Source organism: Leguminivora glycinivorella, chromosome 14 (genome assembly GCF_023078275.1).
Source record: "Leguminivora glycinivorella isolate SPB_JAAS2020 chromosome 14, LegGlyc_1.1, whole genome shotgun sequence".
Classification (NCBI taxonomy): domain Eukaryota; kingdom Metazoa; phylum Arthropoda; class Insecta; order Lepidoptera; family Tortricidae; genus Leguminivora; species Leguminivora glycinivorella.
In genome coordinates, this window is record NC_062984.1 from 20383787 (window position 1) to 20403996 (window position 20210).

A 20210-nucleotide genomic window follows, 5' to 3' on the forward strand; every position below is an offset into this window, starting at 1 on the left:
GAAATGAAATAAAATCCGAAGTCAGTGTAATCAAATGCATGCTATCACAAATTCAATTCCATGTACTCATTTACAGAGTACAGAGGGTTATCTAACAAAAGGTTTCTCAATTTGCGCTTAAATGCTTCGTCATATGGCTCATTCCTAAGATCGGCAGGTAAGTGTTCGTAGTAAGTAGGGCCGATGACACGCGGGTTCTTTCTTGAAAGTGCCATGCGACGGGGGACTGTTCTCAGACGGCCATCCTTGTTGTCATCGATTATTTTTTGTAGATTGGGGTTAAGTGTCACTTTCGAGCTATATCTATGTCAAAAGTGACACTTAACGCCATCTATAAGTATAATCGAAAGCTACAAGACATTTTTTTGTGGCGCCATATATGTGTGGTGTAGTGTATGCGCATTCGCATTTTAATGTATGGGATGGTGTGATCTTCTTATATTTAATCTATGGTGTTATACTAGACGGTCAGCGAAATCTTGGCACTAAAAAAGTTGTCAAAGTTGAATTCATATCTGAATCACTTCACTATCACTAATCACTATCACTATCACTACATAGTATAAAACAAAGTCGCTTTCTCTGTCCCTATGTATGCTTAAATCTTTAAAATTACGCAACGGATTTTGATGCGGTTTTTTTTAATAGATAGAGTGATTATAGAGGAAGGTTTACATGTAGGTATAGTACCCGTGCGAAGCCGGGGCGGGTCGCTATTTTAAAATAAACATGGTGGGAAATAAACATTAGCTAAAAGCGGGTAGATTATATTTATTTGTCTACCCCAAACATTTATATAAATTAATATCGGGTAGTTTTGTGTTGTTTACATCTCCGGTGACATTTTGCTGGGACGTCAGTCTTCCGCGACCACGGCCAGTGCAACCTGGCCGAAACGTTGGGAAAAAAGGTAAAAATAATGTTAATTAATCGCGTTCGACCTGTATGTGACTTTAAATTATGTGTACAAAGCGCGAGAATTTAAAGTGTTTTATCATTAAACATCTTGATAAGGGATAGGGATAGGGATAGCGATAGGGATAGCGATAGCGATACGGATACGGATAATATGGGTATCGTTAGAGGGATACGGATAATCGGTCGGCGGTCTCTTACAATCAATGTGCTCTAAGACGATCGTTGTTTGTTTGCTTGAAGATTACGTTTGCGATAAGTATAAGCAAAATGTAAAATTTTTTAAGGGATAATAGAAAAAAGTACTTTTTACCCACCGATCATAGTGTCGAAATACGGGCTATGTGGGATGTTTATAAAGGTTTCCCCAGCGTATATAGAATTACCTACGCTGTGGTCGATGTGTAATATTTCTACAATCATTGCAAGCAAAAGTATTATGTGCAATCGAAATAATCGCAGATAAATATACCTACAGAGAAACCTAAGGATCCAAATGAAAATCTTAAAAACTAGTTACCTATAAAATAGAAAAGCTAGTTACCTATAAAATAGAAATCAGATTTAACCTCTCGTATGCTTAGGAGCAGATCTGCTCCATATTGTTTCAACTTTAACATGTAGTTATTATGACTAATATATTAATGACAATTTTTTGACAGACGCATACGAAAGGTTAAAAATAACTACTGTATATTATCTGATACTTTATTTCGTGCGTGGTGTATTTGTTATGTTATCTGGGTAAAGGAACGAAGCGCTGGTAGCCTAGCGGTAAGTACGTGCGACTTTCGTTCTGGAGGTCGCGGATTCGAACCCCGGCTCGCACCAATGAGTTTTTCGGAATTTATGTGCGAAATGTCATTTGATATTTGCCAGTCGCTTTTCGGTGAAGGAAAACATCATGAGGAAACCGGACTAATTCCAATAAGGTCTAGTTTACCCCTCGGGTTAAAAGGTCGGATGGCAGTAAAAACTAGTGCCTACGCCAAATCTTGGGATTAGTTGTCAAAGCATACCCTAGGCTCCCATGAGCCGTGGCAAATGCCGGAATAAAGGAGGATGATCTGAGTAAAGGGACCTTATTATCGATGGCGCTTACGTCCCGTGGCGTCGTATTTTTTTTTTTAGTATGGATAGGTAGACCACGATCACACCTGATGGTAAGTGATGATGCGGTCAACGGTGGAGCACGCTTACCTATGAGATACCTATTTGTATACGAACATCGCTATAACGCCGTCCTCGCCATCGACAAGGTCCCTTTACCCAGATAACGTCACACTTTATTTTAAGGACAGGCAAGTTTACAGGAAAATTGAGGTATAAAAAAATTCAGTAAACAATATTTTTATTAAAAATAATTCCTTATACACATTACATTTATTTAGCGATGAGATTAAATAAATTTACACAGTTAACATCAATGTTTGTAGGATTAAGGTTTTTTAAGACTACAGTTGATACATTTTCGCGTTTTTTGACCAGAAATATATGATGATTGTCAAGAGGGCGCTGTTATTATGATGTATGCGGTGACAGTTCAGTGTTGTATGAATAACCTAACCACAAAATTAAAATTTTGAAACACCCCCGACCGTGACATAGTCGACCGATTTCCATGAAACATGGCTAAGAACACTCCCGACTAACTCAGCTTTCATACAAAAAAAAAACTAAATCTAAATCGGTTCATCCGTTCGGGAGCTACGATGCCACAGACATACACACACAGAGACAGATACGTCAAACTTATAACACCCCGTCGTTTTTGCGTCGGGGGTTAAAAAAAATAGTTCTATTCAAATTCCGCAACGTGGCGCGTCCATTCGTGGCAACCTTCGGGAATGTTCAACCATAGTACTATAACAGTAGTTCTCGTTTGAGTTACAGGAGCTGTTTTAAGCGCACATTTCTACCTCTGTGCAGCTGTCATCAGCCGCGCCAGCCCGTGAATGATGGTGACCTGAAATAGTTAACTCGGATGAATATTTAAAGTTAACTACTAACAGGGGCCCGTTTCTCGAAAGGTACAAGCCTTGTATTACAAGTGCGCGAACTGTCAAATCGTATGGGTTGTCATGGAAACACCCTTGTAATAAAAGGCTTGTACCTTTCGAGAAACGAGCCCCAGGTCGAATGCGATTTTCTGAAGTTTCAGCAGCCGGGTTGCACTTCCGCGACCACGGCCAGTGTAACCTGGCGAAATGTCGAAAAAAAATGTAAAATAATGTTATTTGGGGCCAGTTGCAACAACCGCATTTGACAGGCACATCATCGTCACGCAGAAGATGTCTATGGAACTTCCCATACAATAAAATTTAACGAACGCTTTAACGGTGACGGACGGTTTGATGCAACCGGCCCTTAATCGCGTTCGACCTAAGTGATTTTAAATCATAGAGGAATAAGTAATGAAAAATGAAATATTTATTTTTCAAGTAGGCATATTACAATGCGCATATGAACCTCAAATAAAGCTACTCCGGCTCTAACCCTACGCCTCAGCCTCGAGAAGATTTCAGTCGCCCCTCAGTTGGAGGGGTATCCACTATGGGACCGGCAAGAAACTCGGCGGGCCACTTCTTATCAAAACATTACATCTTATAATAAGGGAAAGGAAGGGAAGGTAAGGGGAGAGTTGTAACTCGACATCAGTAAATGCGGGTCATTTGTATAGGCATAGTTAAGTGACATCTAGCGACAATCACGCGTCAACTAGCGTAAATTATCAGTACTGCTACTTGTCAAAAGATGTCGCGACGAACGAAAAGTCTCATTCTCACCAATTTTTAGGCAATATTACAATGGTATTAATCTTTTCAATTCCTTCTGCTTGTAATATAAGTTGTAAACTGTTTTACTATTAAATTTTTGGCCGACGAGACACTGTTGCCACATGGGCCATTTTTTTCAAAGTTGTCCACCCCACTTTCTTTTTTTGATTTGGAATTTTTTATGTGGTTTTCACTCAGAATCGCGAGCTCTTTCTATTCTAATAGGAGAAAAAAAGACATTTTTTCATACATTTTAACGGAATGAAAGGTTCGAAAAAATGTATGGAAATCTAGGGACATTTTTTTTCTCCTATCAGGATCAATAGAACTCGCGATTCTGAGTAATAATCGCGAAAAAAATACCCATGTTACAAAAAAGTGGGGTGAACTTTGAAAAAAATGGCACACCTACTATCGAGTAGTGGTACAGATAATTCACGCTATTTGACGCGTGATTGACGCATGATTGTCGCTAGATGTCACTTAACTAAGCCTATACAAATATCCCGCATTTACTGATGTATGGAGTTACTACTCTTCCCTTACTTATTCCCTTATGGTTTCAGCCAGGGGCCTATTGCATAACAATTTACAACTTGTATTACAAGTGGAACTCTCTTTCTTATAAAATGAATTGGAGGGGGACTACCGCTTGTAATATGAGTTGTAAATTGTTATGCAATAGGCCCCTGGTTGCACTTCCGCGACCACGGCCAGTGTAAGGCCGAAACGTCGGAAAAAAGGTAAAATAATGTTATTTAATCGCGTTCGACCTAAGTGACTTTAACACTTTCGCAACCAACACCCCGCCTGGTGGGTACTCTGAATTTTGCACAGATGCTGGAGAACCCGCCCAGCGGGTTCTCACACTTCTCACTATACAAGCAGGCGGTTAAAAACTACGAACGGTTTCTGACGTAGTGCGCCATTTTTTGTCTGCTAGCGAATGTGTTCAATAATTTTACTATAAAGATGAAAAGACGTAAAACGCTTAATGACGCTGACGACTTACGTATTAAAACTGGGTGCTGGTTGCGCGGGTGCGCTCTGTTGTGCCAAGTTTCCAAATGTCAGTGTGTTTTGTGTGGCTAGGCTCTCGAACGTTGCGTTGGATTGGGTCGGGGAGCCGAAACCTGAGACAAAATTAGGAGTTAACGATATTGAATAATAATAAAGAATAAAGATTGCCTGTGTGGTGACGGGTTTAGAATTTCACCACCCCCTTTCTTCCCGTGGGTGTCGTAGAAGGCGACTATGGGATATGGGTTAAATTGTGGTGTAGGCGAGAGGCTGGCACCTGTCACTGCAATGTCACAGTTTTTGTTTTCTTTCAACCCCTTATTTGCCAAGAGTGGCACTGAAGCTTTAGTAGTTTCATGTGCTCTGCCTACCCCTTTATGGGATACAGGCGTGATTGTATGTATGTAATAAAGATGCGAAAAAATGTCATTAAAGATTACCACATTCATAGAGGTCGACGCGCCTGCAAAGGACGCCGACACTCAAAATCACCGGGACGATATACCTAAGGAACCGAGGGGATATAACATTATTTCACTACAGGAGCTGTGGGAGCACCATAACTGAAACCTCCAACTAACTCCAACGTATTAAGACGTTGATCTATAGTAAGTCTGCTTGTCATAGAATTTATCGACAAAAGTTTACATGTGAGACAGAGCTTCCAAAAACATTGGCCTCCAGATGAACTGCCGCCGAACGCCGATCCTCCAAATGCCGGCGCGCTTGCAAAGGACGCAGACTACCCAAAACCGCCTGTTTTTTACCGAAGTCGCCAAAAGCCACACTACCGCATCTAAACTATACTACCGTAGCTAAAAATATAAAAAAAATCTTAGTTTTCAAGTATTTTTACCTGTAGCAGGGGCAGCGCTTCCAAACACGCTGCCACCGGACGAACTGCCGCCGAACGCCGATCCTCCAAATGCCAGCGCGCTTCCAAAGGACGCCGATGATCCAAAACCGCCGAGACTTTTACTGAATCTACTGACACTGTAGCCTATTGTATATAAATATAAAAATCGTAGATCTTTCAAGTATTTTTACCTGTAGCTGCCACGCTGCCGCTGCCACCGGGCGAACTACCGCTGAACGCCAACATGCCAAACGCCGGCTTGCCTCCAAAGAACGCCGATGATCCAAAACCGCCTGTTTTTTTACTGAAGCCGCTAACAGCCACACTACCGCATCTAAAGTATACTACCGTAGCTAAAAATAATAGTTTTCAAGTATAGTAGCTGTAGCAGGGGCAGCGCTTCCAAACGCGCTGCCACCGGGCGAACTGCCGCCGAACGCCGACCCCCCAAATGCCGGCGCGCTTCCAAAGGACGCCGACGACCCAAAACCGCCGGGACTTTTACTGAATCTACCGACACTTTAGGCTATTGTATATATTAATATAAAAATCGTAGATCTTTCAAGTATTATTACCTGTAGCTGCCACGCTGCCGCTGCCACCGGGCGAACTACCGCTGAACGCCAACATGCCAAACGCCGGCTTGCCTCCAAAGAACGCAGATGATCCAAAACCGCCTGTTTTTTACTGAAGCCGCCAAAAGCCACACTACCGCAACTAAAATATACTACCGAAGCTAAAAATGTAAAAAAAATATAGTTTTCAAGTATTTTTACCTGTAGCAGGGGCAGCGCTTCCGAACACGCTGCCACCGGGCGAACTGCCGCCGAACGCCGATCCCCCAAATGCCGGCGCGCTTCCAAAGGACGGCGATGACCCAAAACCGCCCGGACTTTTACTGAAACCGCCGAATGCTGCCGGCGCGCCGAATCCGGAGCTCGTTGGGGAACCGAAACTGAAAATATCGGATATTTTATAGCCGATCAAAGAAATTTGACACTAGAAAAAGGCGCCTGTGGGATATGGGTTACATTGTGACGTAGGCGAGAGGCTGGCAACCTGTCACTGCAATGTCGCAGTTTCGTTTTCTTTCAACCCCTTATTTGCCAAGAGTGGCACTGAAACTTGAGTAGTTTCATGTGCTCTGCCTACCCCTTCATGGGACACAGGCGTGATTGTACGTAAAAAGGCGAAAAAATTAATTTTGTATGGGACGAAATACATTTGCGTCTACATTTCGTAAATTAATCCTTTTTTTTTGTAGTGACGGAAGCGGCTTGACAGACTTAACATTCGCCTTGAGTGGAACGCTTTTGTCACAACACAAACATCGTGACAAACTCAACAATGTTTATGGCACTTTTACTCTGTCTGCTTCGTAGCTAGCGTGTATTTTATTTACTTTTTAGTTTAGTTTATTCAATTCAATGTGCATCAAAAAATACATAAGCCACAAAAAAACCGAAATGATTCATAATAGATCACTTTTCATTGTCCTCATGGCACCATAATTATTTTTAAAAACCGGGACTTAATCGCATAATTATGTGTAATAATCGTGAAAGTTTAAATCAGTGTCTCATGGCACCACTTACCCAGCTGGTTGACCGAAGACAGCTTTAGAACCAAATCCACTACCGAATCCACCTAAAACAAATAAAAAAAAATTGTAAAAACTTTTGCGCTCATGCATTGAGGGCATGGAAAAAATCGCACATATCTGGGTTGCCTCAGCGGCTCAGTTGGATCAATGTGTGCTCAGCCCAGATCCCAGCCAGGGCACAGTATAATGAAGAGTACTATCTTACAGTATGGCCACTCTCGCTCCCCACTGAATTTGCCGCCGACCCCCTCTCGGTTACCTCACAGTTACCGCCTGTCAAAAACGCGAACAGTCGACCTGTCATATCTCACTCATACAAGCATAGTACGCGTTCACCTACACGAGCTTAGACTGTGTGCTAGGAACGCGCCTCTTTCATATATTTGATCGCCAGTGTCCGAGGTGTGCCAGGGGGGAGGGGTCACATGGTTCACATGTATGGCCAAAGGTCCCCCAACCCCTTCCCTAAAATCGAGGTCCGATTCTTAGTACGGATCCGCGCATGGGTCAGGCAAGTTTCGTACTGTACTGTAGTAGTAGTTGGGCCCGTGAATATTTTTCATAGTATACTTTATTTCCTTACTTCCTTACTTTTATTTCCTAGCGCATTACCAAGGATTATTTATACAGGATTTACACACTTCATACTAAGAATCGGACCTCGATTTTTTAGCGCCACCTTTTAAATGAATACTATCATAACTACACTGATGATGCCTTCAAATTTTTTTTTCAAAATGTGTATTAACGTGAGATCATGATTTTAAAATAAATAAATATGTCATTTGTTCTTATACAAAATAAAAACACGTAAAAATATTTGGGGAAAATATGATTTTGGCCACTTTCAGGCTGCGAAACAGCGCCATCTTGTTTTAAGCCTAAAAGGCCCATATATTTTAAGGGTACGCTTTTTTGTATGGGCTTTGTCAGACCCGTATTAAATCGTTCTTGATATTACTAACCTGTAGAAGATGTGGGCGAGCCGAATGCTTGCCCCGGCGGCGACGGAGCACTGAAACTGCCTGTCCCGAACACGGATGAAGACTGGGTTGTGGCTTGTTGACCTGCGAATTAAAAAAAGTGAATTCACGAAAAAGCCATACGAGTAATTCGTTTCATACGATTCTTCTCTTCTTTAGTCGTTCCCTCAATGCTGAGGATCGTGACGTCATGTCATTCTGTTGAAGACTAGGTCTCTCCATAGGCGTCTGTTCCTCGCCAAGCGCATGCGATACGATGCGCACACGATTTCGAAACCATCTTCATTTCGATTTCGCATACGATTAACCGCTAGATAAACGAGAATTTTACGAAAACAATATCTGATAAGGTACAGCGGGGCAAATCTCGACTGGGGGACAATTGTAACTAATCCATTTTTTCCATTATTACACTATGATGTTCAGTTCTACATGTATCCACCGAACACGCCTACCTTATATAACCGGTGGACACCCTATTTAATAATGAAAACATTGTAAAACATGGAAAATAAATATAGACCAGTTATATTTATCCCTCAGTCGAGATTTGCCCCGTTGTATCTTATATCATGTCTCAAAGTTTTCAATTTGCTGCTAACGTCAAAGTGCCGCTGCCTTTGGGTTGACCTAACGATAAAAAAATGTCCAGCACGGGCAGGCAAGCATGGTCGCGCGATAAATGATATAAAATGAGGCCATACCATTCGCACTATTTAAGTATGTATATGCTTAGCACCCATAGTCAAAGCTTTGCTTAATTTGGGGTCAAGTTGATCTGTGTAAGGTGTCCCTAATATTTATTTTATTTGTAATTGCGATAGGGACGGCCTGATGTTTCATCGTTTATCGCGCAACCATGCTATCGGTGCAGAAAATTTGTAAATTGTGATTTCTAATACAGGCGGACGCATACGAGAGAAACATTTTTTTATTAAATGTAAGTTGTGGATATTTTAGGATATTTTTAAGTGTCATAGAGGGCGCTGTCGATCGTAGAATGAACCCAAAAATATCAGAATATGTCACAAAAGGGTTTTTAACCCCCGGCGCAAAAAACGACGGGGTGTTATAAGTTTGACGTGTTTGTCTGTCTGTGGCATCGTAGCTCCCGAACGGATGAACCGATTTAATTTTTTTTTGTTTGAAAGCTGAGTTAGTCGGGAGTGTTCTTAGCCATGTTTCATGAAAATCGGTCCACTATGTCGGCAATTTTTTCAAACTTTTAATTTTGTGGTTAGGTTATTATATTTTTTTCTGAACACGTATCACTTACCAAAGCCACTAGAGCCAAATCCACCGCTACTGTTATTATTGCTCCCCCAGAAGCTATTAGACTGCTGCGTTTGTCCGAAGCCGCCACCGCCGCCGCCGAAAATGGCTTCGGCCGCGGGGTTGGGTTGGCCGAAAGTGGTTTTGCCTCCGAAGACGTTGGTATTGCTGCTGCCGAACCCTGGAGACGCGGTGGACCTAGAAATAATCGTTATTAACACCGACCACTTAACATAATCCCCATACTTTGGACTTTCAGACAAAACTGATACATTATTGTAATCTTTTATATATTAAACGATGCTAACACAATGGCTGCGCGTTGGCGAGATGGCGCGCTGTTCCTGTCACAGAGTTTTATATAACATTTATTGTTATAAATGTTATATAACATCCCAGCCAGTGTGGGAGAACCACAAAGATCAATTTGATAGAATTATTACATTGCCTGTGTGGTGACGGGTTAAGAATTTCACCACCCCCTTTCTTCCCGTGGGTGTCGTAGAAGGCGACTATGGGATATGGATTAAATAGTGGCGTAGGCGAGAGGCTGGCAACCTGTCACTGCAATGTCACAGTTTCGTTTTCTTTCAACCCCTTATTTGTCAAGAGTGGCACTGAAGCTTTAGTAGTTTCATGTGTTCTGCTTACCCCTTTATGGGATACAGGCGTGATTGTATGTATGTATTACATCACCCTTTCTAGTATCAGATATAAGTTAAGAGATGGTAAATTCACTGTCTTGGGTAAGGCCCGTTCCAAAAGGGTACAACTCATATGGTACACGACGCTAGGGGTACCTATGGGTCCATATATTGGAATTATTAGTAGGATACAGAGACGCCATGTCTTGATAGCTTAGTTGGAAGAGTGCGAGGCTAGCAATTCAGTTGAAATCCCAGCTAAGACAGTGAATTTATCCCTAAGCATTAGTTCAGACTAGAGATCGACCGAATATTCGGTAAATATTCGGTATTCGGCATATTCGGCAAGTTTTTAAATGTTTCAAATTCGGCTGAATAATTTGGTTACATTGCCGAATATTTATTGAATAAACAAAGTAAATAAATAGCGTAAGTTGTTTCGTTTTTCATCGGATAAATTGTGATCGGATAAAATGAATATGAATGAATATAGGAACATTAAGAGCCTTAGTACCCATTACCAATCATAACTCTAAGAAAGGATTTAAAATATTCGGCCGAATGTTCGGTTCGGTAACAGCTGAACCGAATGTTCGCCCGAATATTCGTATTCGGCAAAGTCCGTATTCGGCCCATCTCTAGTTCTGACTGATTCAAAATTAATTTAAATAAATTAATAAGTAATAAAAATTCTTACCCTCCAAATATGCTGCCACCGCTCGAAGGCGTAGTCGTTGAGATATTAACCGAAGCGAACAGCGATTCTCCACCAAACATCGAGCTTTGCGTCGTTGTAGCCGGACTTCCAAATACGCTCTGACCGCCAAACGATTGCGTAGTAGGGGTACCGAAGACAGACGCTTGAGTCGTCTGTGTAGGGGTACCAAAGACTGACGCTTGAGTTGTCTGTGTAGGGGTACCAAATACTGAAGATTGAGTCGTTTGAGTGGGGGTGCCAAAAACTGAAGCTTGAGTTTGAGCTCCGAAAACTGGTGACGTCGGACTTCCAAACACAGACTGGTTAGATGAACCAAAAGTACTGCCAAATACTGAAGCTTGAGTCGTCTGCGGACTACCAAAGACAGATTGGGTAGTCCCGAATGCGGATTGAGTTGTTGCCGTATTTCCAAAAGTAGCAGGGCTTCCGAATACGGACGTCTGTGTTGTTGGCGATCCAAATACTGAAGCTTGAGTGGATGGTGTTCCGAAAACGGACTGATTCTGAGTCGCTCCTGAGAATACGGATGGAGTTGATGAAGGCGCGGATGTGGTAGCAGGACTGCCGAATGCAGATTTAGCTGCAGTTCCGAATACGGACGATGGTGTGGTTGCTGTGCTTCCGAATACTGATGTGGAAGTTGCAGGGCTTCCAAACGAAGCTGAGGTAGTGGTAGTACTTCCGAATACAGAAGAGGGAGTTGTGGCAGTACTTTCGAACACGGAAGCGGGAGTTGTAGTAGTATTTCCGAATACAGAGGCTGGAGTAGTGGTAGTACTTCCGAATACAGAGGCTGGAGTAGTAGTTGTAGCACTTCCGAATACGGAAGCTGCAGTCGTGGCTGTACTAGCAAATACAGAAGCGGGAGTTGTGGCAGTACTTCCGAATACAGAGGATGGAGTAGTAGTAGTAGTAGTATTTCCGAATACCGAAGCAGAAGAAGGTATTGCAGCTGTGGTGGTACTTCCAAATACAGAAGTTGAAGTTGTGGTAGCACTTCCAAATACAGAAGCAGATGTTGTAGCAGTATTTTCAAATATAGATGCTGATGTTGTTACAGCGTCTGCTGCTTTAGTGGTTGTTGCAGTTCCAAATACAGATGTAGCTGTGCTTTGGGCTTGAGTTCCAATTGCAGACACAGGTGTTGTAGTTCCAAATACTGAAGTAGATGGTGCAGATGTTGTAGTAGTAGAACCAGTTGTAGTGCTAACTGAAGATGTTCCGAAAGCAGATTTCGCAGATCCACTTCCGAAGACAGAAGAAGGGGTGGAAGAACTGAATGCAGATACACCGCCAAATACTGAAGGTTTTGTTGTTGATGTTACTGCACCGAATATTGACGATGTAGTAACTGGTGTTGAAACACTTTCAGGACTACTTGGAGTACTTGTAGGTGTGGAAGTTTCGGATGTTTTAGTAGACGGAACAGTAACAGAAGCAATAGTGGCAGTAAATGCGGAACCGAATACTGATTTCGCTGTCCCAAACGTAGATGCTGTTGTGCTTTCAGTGGGTTTTACTGCACTTTCTGAAGAAGTTGCTGTGGCCGCAGTGCCAAATATAGAAGGCTTAGCGCCAAAGACACTGGAAGGTGTTGAACTTGCACCAAATATTGAGCTTGACTGTGTTTTCGGGGTTGTGTTAGCTGATGCAAATATACTTGTAGAATCAGGTTTAGATATAGATTGGAATGATGATGTAGCTGAAGTTGTTGTGGGGGATCCAAGAGCTGATTTTGGTTTTGGTACTGAAAAAAATAAAAATAAAAGTGTATTATAGTATGAATTTTCTGAGATGAACTTTTCGCTTTATCCGTAATCTGTTAAACAAAGGCCTTTGTGTCTATTGTTGACGGCGGCTAGCTCCCGTTTCCACAGCACGTGCTAAAGTCTCAGTGTAGTTAAAAAGCAACTATCATGATAGTAATAAGGTTCAAATCCATAAAAAGCCCTTTCGGAGATAACACGTTTTGCCATCTTCAAAAAAAGTTACCTGCATACTGCAAACTGTTTAATAAATTTGAACGTTATTGCTTTTTAACTACACTGAGACTTTAGCACGTGCTGTGGAAACGGGAGCTAGCCGCAGTGAATAATAGAAACAAAGGCCTTTGTTTAACAGATTACGGCAAAAGCGAAACGTTCATCTCAGAAAATTCATACTATATAGGAAGTCCTAAATGGGTTTGACAATTGTCAAAGGTGTGCCATCAAAGCTTACCCCCGTCTAACCTGGTAAAGGAGACCTAGGTTCACCAAAAACATGTCGCGAGAGTGACTAAAATAGTACATTACGATACAAGTGCGGAAAAAAAGGAAGTTTGATACGAGTGACGATAAATTAAAACACGATCGTAGTGTTACAAATCGACACGAGTTACGAATTTTCTTTTCGCACGTGTATGCGATGGTGTTTTTTTACGCACTAGTGCGAGAAGTGGTTCATTATATGCCAGGTCGAAACTTCGGAGAGCCATCTGTACTGAAAACCGTCGTACGATACACGTGCGAAAAGGAAATTCGTAACTCGTGTCGATTCGGTCGTCTTCGGTCGTGTTTTAATTTATCGCCACTCCTTTCGAACTTCCTTTTTTTCGCACTTGTATCGTAATGTACTATTTCAGTACAGAATCTGTTGCAGTACAGAAATTTCAACGGGTCATCTGATTTTTCTTTTTGACAAAAAATTACCCACTTCTACTAGTGCAGTAAAAAAGCACCAACTGTACTGAAATAGTACATTTCGATACAAGTGCGAAAAAGAGGAAGTTCGAAACGAGTGGCGATAAATTAAAACACGACCGAAGGGAGTGTTTTAAATCGACACGAGTTACGAATTTCCTTTTCGCACGTGTATCGTACGACGTTTTTCAGTACAGATGAGCCTCCGAAGTTTCGACCTGTTATATAATGAACCACTTCTCGAACTAGTGCGTAAAAAAAACACCATCTGTACTGAAAATATAATTACAAAACTAAAATGGCTAAATGGCTCTTTATTGCAGGATCTGTAAACTTGTTTACCTGTTATGGTAGCATTAGCAGTGGCAAATATAGACGCCGAGGATGCAGGCGCTGCTGTAGATTTTTGGACATCTTTAGGCGTTTTTGTTTCTAGTTTAGGTTTCACTTCGTCTGGTTTTTGTGAATCACCTAAAAAGGATATAAGGAACATTTCATTTGCTATCTTATTTTCTAACCACTGAGCAATAAAAAATGCCAAGATTTTTATATCATTGTCAGATTTAGTGCGAAAATATTTTCCCTCGTATGTTTACGGAAACCAAAGACATATATATGTAACTCCGTATAGACGGATAAAGTCTAAGAAAAAACGTACCTCAAAGCCCTAGAGAAAAATGTACGGTGGCCTAGATAGCGTTACACCTTTGGGGAACGCTCGGCTACATGGCGCTTATATTTGACATTTTAACACATATCAAGCTAACAATAATGAGCTAAATTGTCAAAACTGAGGTTCAAAAGTTTTAAGCTTGTGTCGAGAGATGGCAGTCTATGCACTGTGATTACAAATTTTACTTTGACAGTACCTCTCTATAATACTCCATCCTCTTTGCGGAAACGTACGAACGTGTCATGCTACTTCAGTCAGTGTTCGAATAAAACGTTCTGACACTGTGTGAACTGGTATGGCAACGTAAACACATACACATACGAACGTTTCCGAAAAAAAGGGAAAACTTTTTCGCACTTATACGCACGGATAGTATAAAAATAAATAAATATTATAGGACATTCTTACACAGATTGACTGAGGCCCACGGTAAGCTCAAGAAGGCTTGTGTTGTGGGTACTCAGACAACGATATAATATGTAAATACTTATATACATAGAAAAACATCCATGACTCAGGAACAAATATCTGTGCTCATCACACAAATAAATGCCCTTACCGGGATTCGAACCCGGGAGCGCGGCGTAGCAGGCAGGGTCACTACCGACTGCGCCAGACTGGTCGTCAAAAGTAAAAACGAATCGCCTAGCATGCAAAGGGATGAAAGTCATGTGACGAGAAAAGTATTACGAATGAATGTGGAAGGAAGTAACGGGAGAAAACCGCGGAAATGTAATGGACTTTGTAAACGATAGAGAGGTATGGAAGTGGAGGATAATGCTGTGCCGACCCCAAATGGAATAAGGGCAGGCGAATAATGGTGGTTGTCATATACAGTAGCGGAAAATAATCTATCATATTTTTTCGGACACATTTGTATATTTATTTCATTATTATTTACAATATACTTAGGTGTGTATGGAAAAGATAATTTGGCCAAATTAATGTTCATTGTTAAAACGTTCGTATGTCCGAGTGATGCATGGTAGCCATGTGGGTCTCAAATAGTAAAATAATGAAGTGGTATAATTTTCATACCAACGACTTCCGAGATTGATAAATCAATCCATCTATATTATATTGTTGGTAGGATTCGCTATTTTTATTAGAATATCTCGTAATTTACACGTTAACATTATTTAACTAACTTAAATATTAACACAAATTTCAATATACAGCGTGTGTATTCCATACGGGCAAATAATTAATGTGTAATTCTATAACACATCATCTTAAATGAACATACATACACCGTGTTTCACTTAACACTAAAAACCTGAAAACAGTTTGTTCAGAATCGAGAGTAGAATCGATTGAGCTATATCTTGATGGGGGTAATATTTTTATTTAAATTAGTATTATTAGTTATTTTTTACGTGCCCATTCTATTGTACTCGTAATACAACATTGTGTATATCGCATTGCTAGAGGTTGTTTACCTTTTTTCAGTATTTAGGGGTATTAATACTGGCCGGTTACTTGGACGATTATTTTTTCCTCTACTAGTTTGACGTTGTTTGTCAGTTTAATCTTAATGTTTATCATAAGTCATAACAAATTGAACTCGTACCTAATTACAACCTTGTCATTTTGAATATTGAGTTTATTTGCTTACTGCGATTACCTGTCCAATTTGAAGTTTACTGTGACAAAGCTTTAAAGTGTTTTACAGTGACATCTTAGCTGTCTATTGGTAAACCTTATGTCGTTGCAGTAACGTACACAAATAAATAGTCTTATGGTTTATGATGGTAGTTAGCAATTATTTTATTGAGTGTAGAGCTAAAAGTCAAGTAGAGCTGTACAGAAAATTAAAAATTCAATTAAAAAAAAACCGGCCAAGTGCGAGTCGGGCTCGCGCACAAAGGGTTCCGTAGCAGCAAATATAATAAACTTATTATGTCAATTTATACACCTGCCAAAATTACAGTTAAATCAACCTATCTCAAAAACTATAAGAGATACTTTGATCAAACCAAAAATCGTTGAAAGAGTTAATTAGCATGCATCACCTCTATTTTTTTTAGAATTTTATACCCCGTAGTTATAAAAATAGAGGGGGGGGGGACATACTTTTTACGACTTTGAGAGCTGATATCTCAAAAACCGTTCACTTTAAGAAAAATGTTTTTTAGAAAACTTTATATCATTTTAAAAGACCTTTCCATTGATACCCCACACGGGTATGTACATCGAAAAAAAATTTTCATCCCTCAGTTACATGTATGGGGGCCCCACCCCCAATTCTTTTTTTTTACTATTTAGTGTCATAATTTTGTAGCGGTTCATACAACACATATTCCCATCAAATTTCATCACTGTAGTACTTATAGTTTCCGAGTAAATCGGCTGTGACAGACGGACAGACGGACAGACGGACAGACGGACAGACGGACAGACGGACATGACGAAACTATAAGGGTTCCGTTTTTGCCATTTTGGCTACGGAACCCTAAAAAGTAACGATCAGATTAAAAGATGAATACTCTAGATGAGTTTAAAAAAATAAAAATCAGTTGGGGTGTCTGAGGTTTTGAGTGATACCGGAAACACCGTGTATATTTTATGATCAAACACAATTACATCAAAGTTAATTTACCACATAATAATAAAATAAAAAAAAAACAGAAAACATCCACAACAACATTCAGTCAAACAACCCCCCACGAGTCATTCCAGGTGCAAAGGCTCCCAAGACGCTAGCTGCATTTCCGCGCTGGACCGCGATCGATAACCTCTGCACCAGGAATGACCCGAAGCGGGCAGGCGACTCCCGAGCTTAGGGTTGTAAATAGAAAAAAAACCAAATGTTTTTTTTTCAGAATTGTGAAAAAAAAACATGAAAAAAAACCGAGCACCATGGTTTTTTTTCTAAATATGGTTTTTTTTCCGATGAACAAATAATACGACAATAACGGTTTTTCGTGAGTTGTAACGTGTTTCAATAACAATAACGTACATTTTAATTCAATTAACATTCAGTATACAAACGTTTATTGGGGAATTCCCGATGCTGCGTGTAGCGCGGAGAGGCGGTGGTGTTGCCAACAGTAAATAGTGATAACTACCAACTACAGATTTCGTAAATGTTACTTTTATAAGACCAGAAATTAAAGTTGTTAGATTAAATTCGTTTAATAGTTAACATTATGTCTAAACAACCGTATAAAAGTATTAACTACTTTGCAAATTTTGAGATTTCGTACTTTAGAAAAAAAACATACTCCAGAAAAAAAACTGTTTTTTTTCACGGTTTTTTTTCATGTTTTTTTTCAAGCCAGAAAAAAAACCGTTTTTTTGCAACCCTACCCGAGCTCCAAAAAGAAGGCCCTAGCCTCCGAGCACCATATATTCGCTATTTTGGGTTTTTATAATAAGAAGTTCTATATTAGTAACATACCTACTTGATTGGTGTGTGTAAAGTCTCCAATCCGCATCAGGCTCTCGTGGCTGCCCACGAGTCTAAGTGAGTCCTAGGACTCGTAAGTATTCAAATACATTATTTATTTATTTATTTATTTCAAAAAAACTTATGACTATATTACATTTTTTCTTTTCGCCATACTGGAACCAGTTTGTTGGCGAATAGTGCGCTCTCAAATATATTTTACCTTAATTAATTGTAATGTACATACCTGTTTTACTGGTGAGAGCAGTAACTGCGACGGGCTGGGCAACAGATCCAAACACAGATTTATTCGTACTCTGGACACCAAATGGTTTCTCATTCTCCTTCTTATCATCTTTAACTTTAGGAATATTCAAAATAACATTCTCAGTCTTTTCTGGCGTATTTTCTTTCGATTTCTCCGCTTTGGGTTCAACTCTTTTGATTGTAACCATATTCGAACTGCCTAAGACATCTGGGACATTAGCTTTGGATATGGTAAATAGATTTGACATCTTTTCTTTGGGTGGTTCGGTTTCTATGGTTTTATTTTCTGCTGGTGCGAATTGGTTGAGCATGTTGTTGAGAGCTGATATGGGTTTGGTTGTAAAGGACGATGCAGTGGGTGATGCGACTATCACTGATGAAACTGTGGAAATAAGATGTGTTAATAATAGTACGTTGCTTCTGGAAAGTTATGTATGAAAATGTTGGCATAATTAATGGAAGATTTTTTTTGATTGGGATATGTAGGTACATTATAGGCCGAAGTTATTTTTCATCAACCCTCCCCATCCCTCCCCCCTCTGCGTCACCCCTCTTCCTCCCCTTAAATAGCCGAAAATGCGGTTTTTCACGATTTCTGACAAAACCGTTGAAGATACAGAAAAAGCGTGTAGGAACAAAGTAATCCTTAATAAATTTACTACAAATCATTCATTGACACTTTGGTTCTAACACTTATAGTTTTCGCGTGATCCATCACGAAAGTTTTAGATTTAGTTTTTTTTGTTAGAAAGCTGAGTTAGTCGGGAGTGTTCGTAGCCATGTTTCATGAAAATTGGTTCACTATCTCGCGGTCGGGGTTTTTTTTTTCAAAATTTTAATTTTGAGGTTAGGTTACTACATCAAAAATGCGTGGTTAAAATGTTACGGGTTATTCAGGCCCACGGTGTATATGGCTTTGATGATACTTACAGTTGAAATTGGAAGGCGAACAAATCTTCTGTCCCATAAAGCTGTCCATAGTGTTTTCATCTTTTTTCACTTCGACTGTAACCTGCTTGTTTTCGAGCAGGTTTTTGAGAACGCTACGAGATGCGTTCGGAGTGTTAGTTATAGTGAAGCTGATCTCTTGGGGCTGCGTGGCGGGGCTTGGTGGTTCTTTTTTCGGTACTGAAATAAAACATTTCTGATAAATAATAATAATGTGCTAACACCAGCGGTCTTGGCAAGCCGCCCCTGGGATGGAGCATGCGCGGATCCAGGGGGGGGGGGGTCATGGGGGTCATGCCCCCCTGGAGCCTAAGTTGGCCATGGCCATACAAATAGACCACGTGACCCCCCCCTGGGGCCCCGGGCCTTTACCACGTGCCCCCCCCAGATCAAATATATGAAAGAGGCGCGTTCCTAGCACACAGTCTAAGCTCGTGTAGGTGAACGCGTACTATGCCTGTATGAGTGAAATATGACAGGTCGACTGTTCGTGTTTTTGACAGGCGGTAACTGTGAGGTAACCGAGAGGGGGTGGGCGGCACTTTCAGCGGGGAGCGGGAGTGGCCATACTGTACGATAGTACTCTTTATTATACTGTGGTATAACTTAATGGACCGACGGGCGTGGAGGAATGGAGAGGTGGCAAGTGTCAAGTGAGGGCAATGACCGCTCATAAAGCAAATGTATGCCTGTTTGCCACCGACACGGTATAAAAAAAATACGAAGTACATTGATACGATTGCTAATGGATAAGAAATAAATGCCCGCATGGTGGTAACACACTGTATACTAATTGTAATAATAACCTAACCACAAAATTAAAATTTTGAAAAACCCCCGACCGCGACATTGTAGACCGATCTTCATGAAACATGGCTAAGAACACTCTCGACTAACTCAGCTTTCAGACAAAAAAAAACGAAATCTAAATCGGTTCATCCGTTCGGGAGCTATAATGCCACAGACACACACACACACGGACAGACAAACAGACAGACAGACAGTCAGACAGACACACAGACAGACACGTCAAACTTATAACCGTCGTTTTCGTCGTCGGGGGTTAAAAACCATAACCTAAGATGTAAAATGAACAATGTAGGGATATTAGTTATTACTAGAGATGCAACGAATAGTTGTTTGGCCGGATACCGGATACCGAATATTCGGCCTAACCATCGGCCGAATATTCGGTATCCGGCCGCCGAATTTTACCTACAATACCTACAATTTAAGCAGGGAGCGGGCGCGTCGTGCAGGTTTTGACTTGTTTCGTAGTGAACTTCGCGCGGAGTCCGTTTTTTTGTTTAAAGATTAGATTAGATTAGATCAGATATATTTATTTCACAACATGTAAATATTTATTGTTTGTAATAATAAAGGGCTATGATTATAAGTATTATAACCGTAACTGTTTTTCTTACATTTAATTTGTTTACTCCAAAATTATTCAATCAAAAATAGC

At 40.6% G+C, this 20210-nt stretch overlaps 1 protein-coding gene across 2 annotated transcripts in view; it reads right to left on the reverse strand.

The window, feature by feature from the left end:
- Positions 1–2595: 2595 nt before the first annotated feature.
- LOC125233235 (nuclear pore complex protein Nup214-like) overlaps positions 2596–20210 on the reverse strand; it is a 46251-nt gene continuing 28636 nt past the window's right edge. The window contains exons 19-28 of one of the 2 annotated variants that reach the window (XM_048139153.1): positions 18728–18925; positions 17778–18179; positions 13812–13940; positions 10768–12535; positions 9431–9624; positions 8137–8238; positions 7164–7215; positions 6345–6523; positions 4705–4825; positions 2596–2881 (exon numbers count right to left, since the gene is read on the reverse strand). In XM_048139153.1, coding sequence (XP_047995110.1) covers positions 2851–2881; positions 4705–4825; positions 6345–6523; positions 7164–7215; positions 8137–8238; positions 9431–9624; positions 10768–12535; positions 13812–13940; positions 17778–18179; positions 18728–18925 — 3176 coding nt within the window. In that variant the 3' untranslated portion in view covers positions 2596–2850. The remainder of the gene's footprint in view (positions 2882–4704; positions 4826–6344; positions 6524–7163; positions 7216–8136; positions 8239–9430; positions 9625–10767; positions 12536–13811; positions 13941–17777; positions 18180–18727; positions 18926–20210) is intronic. The other variant, XM_048139154.1, reaches the window with a different exon arrangement.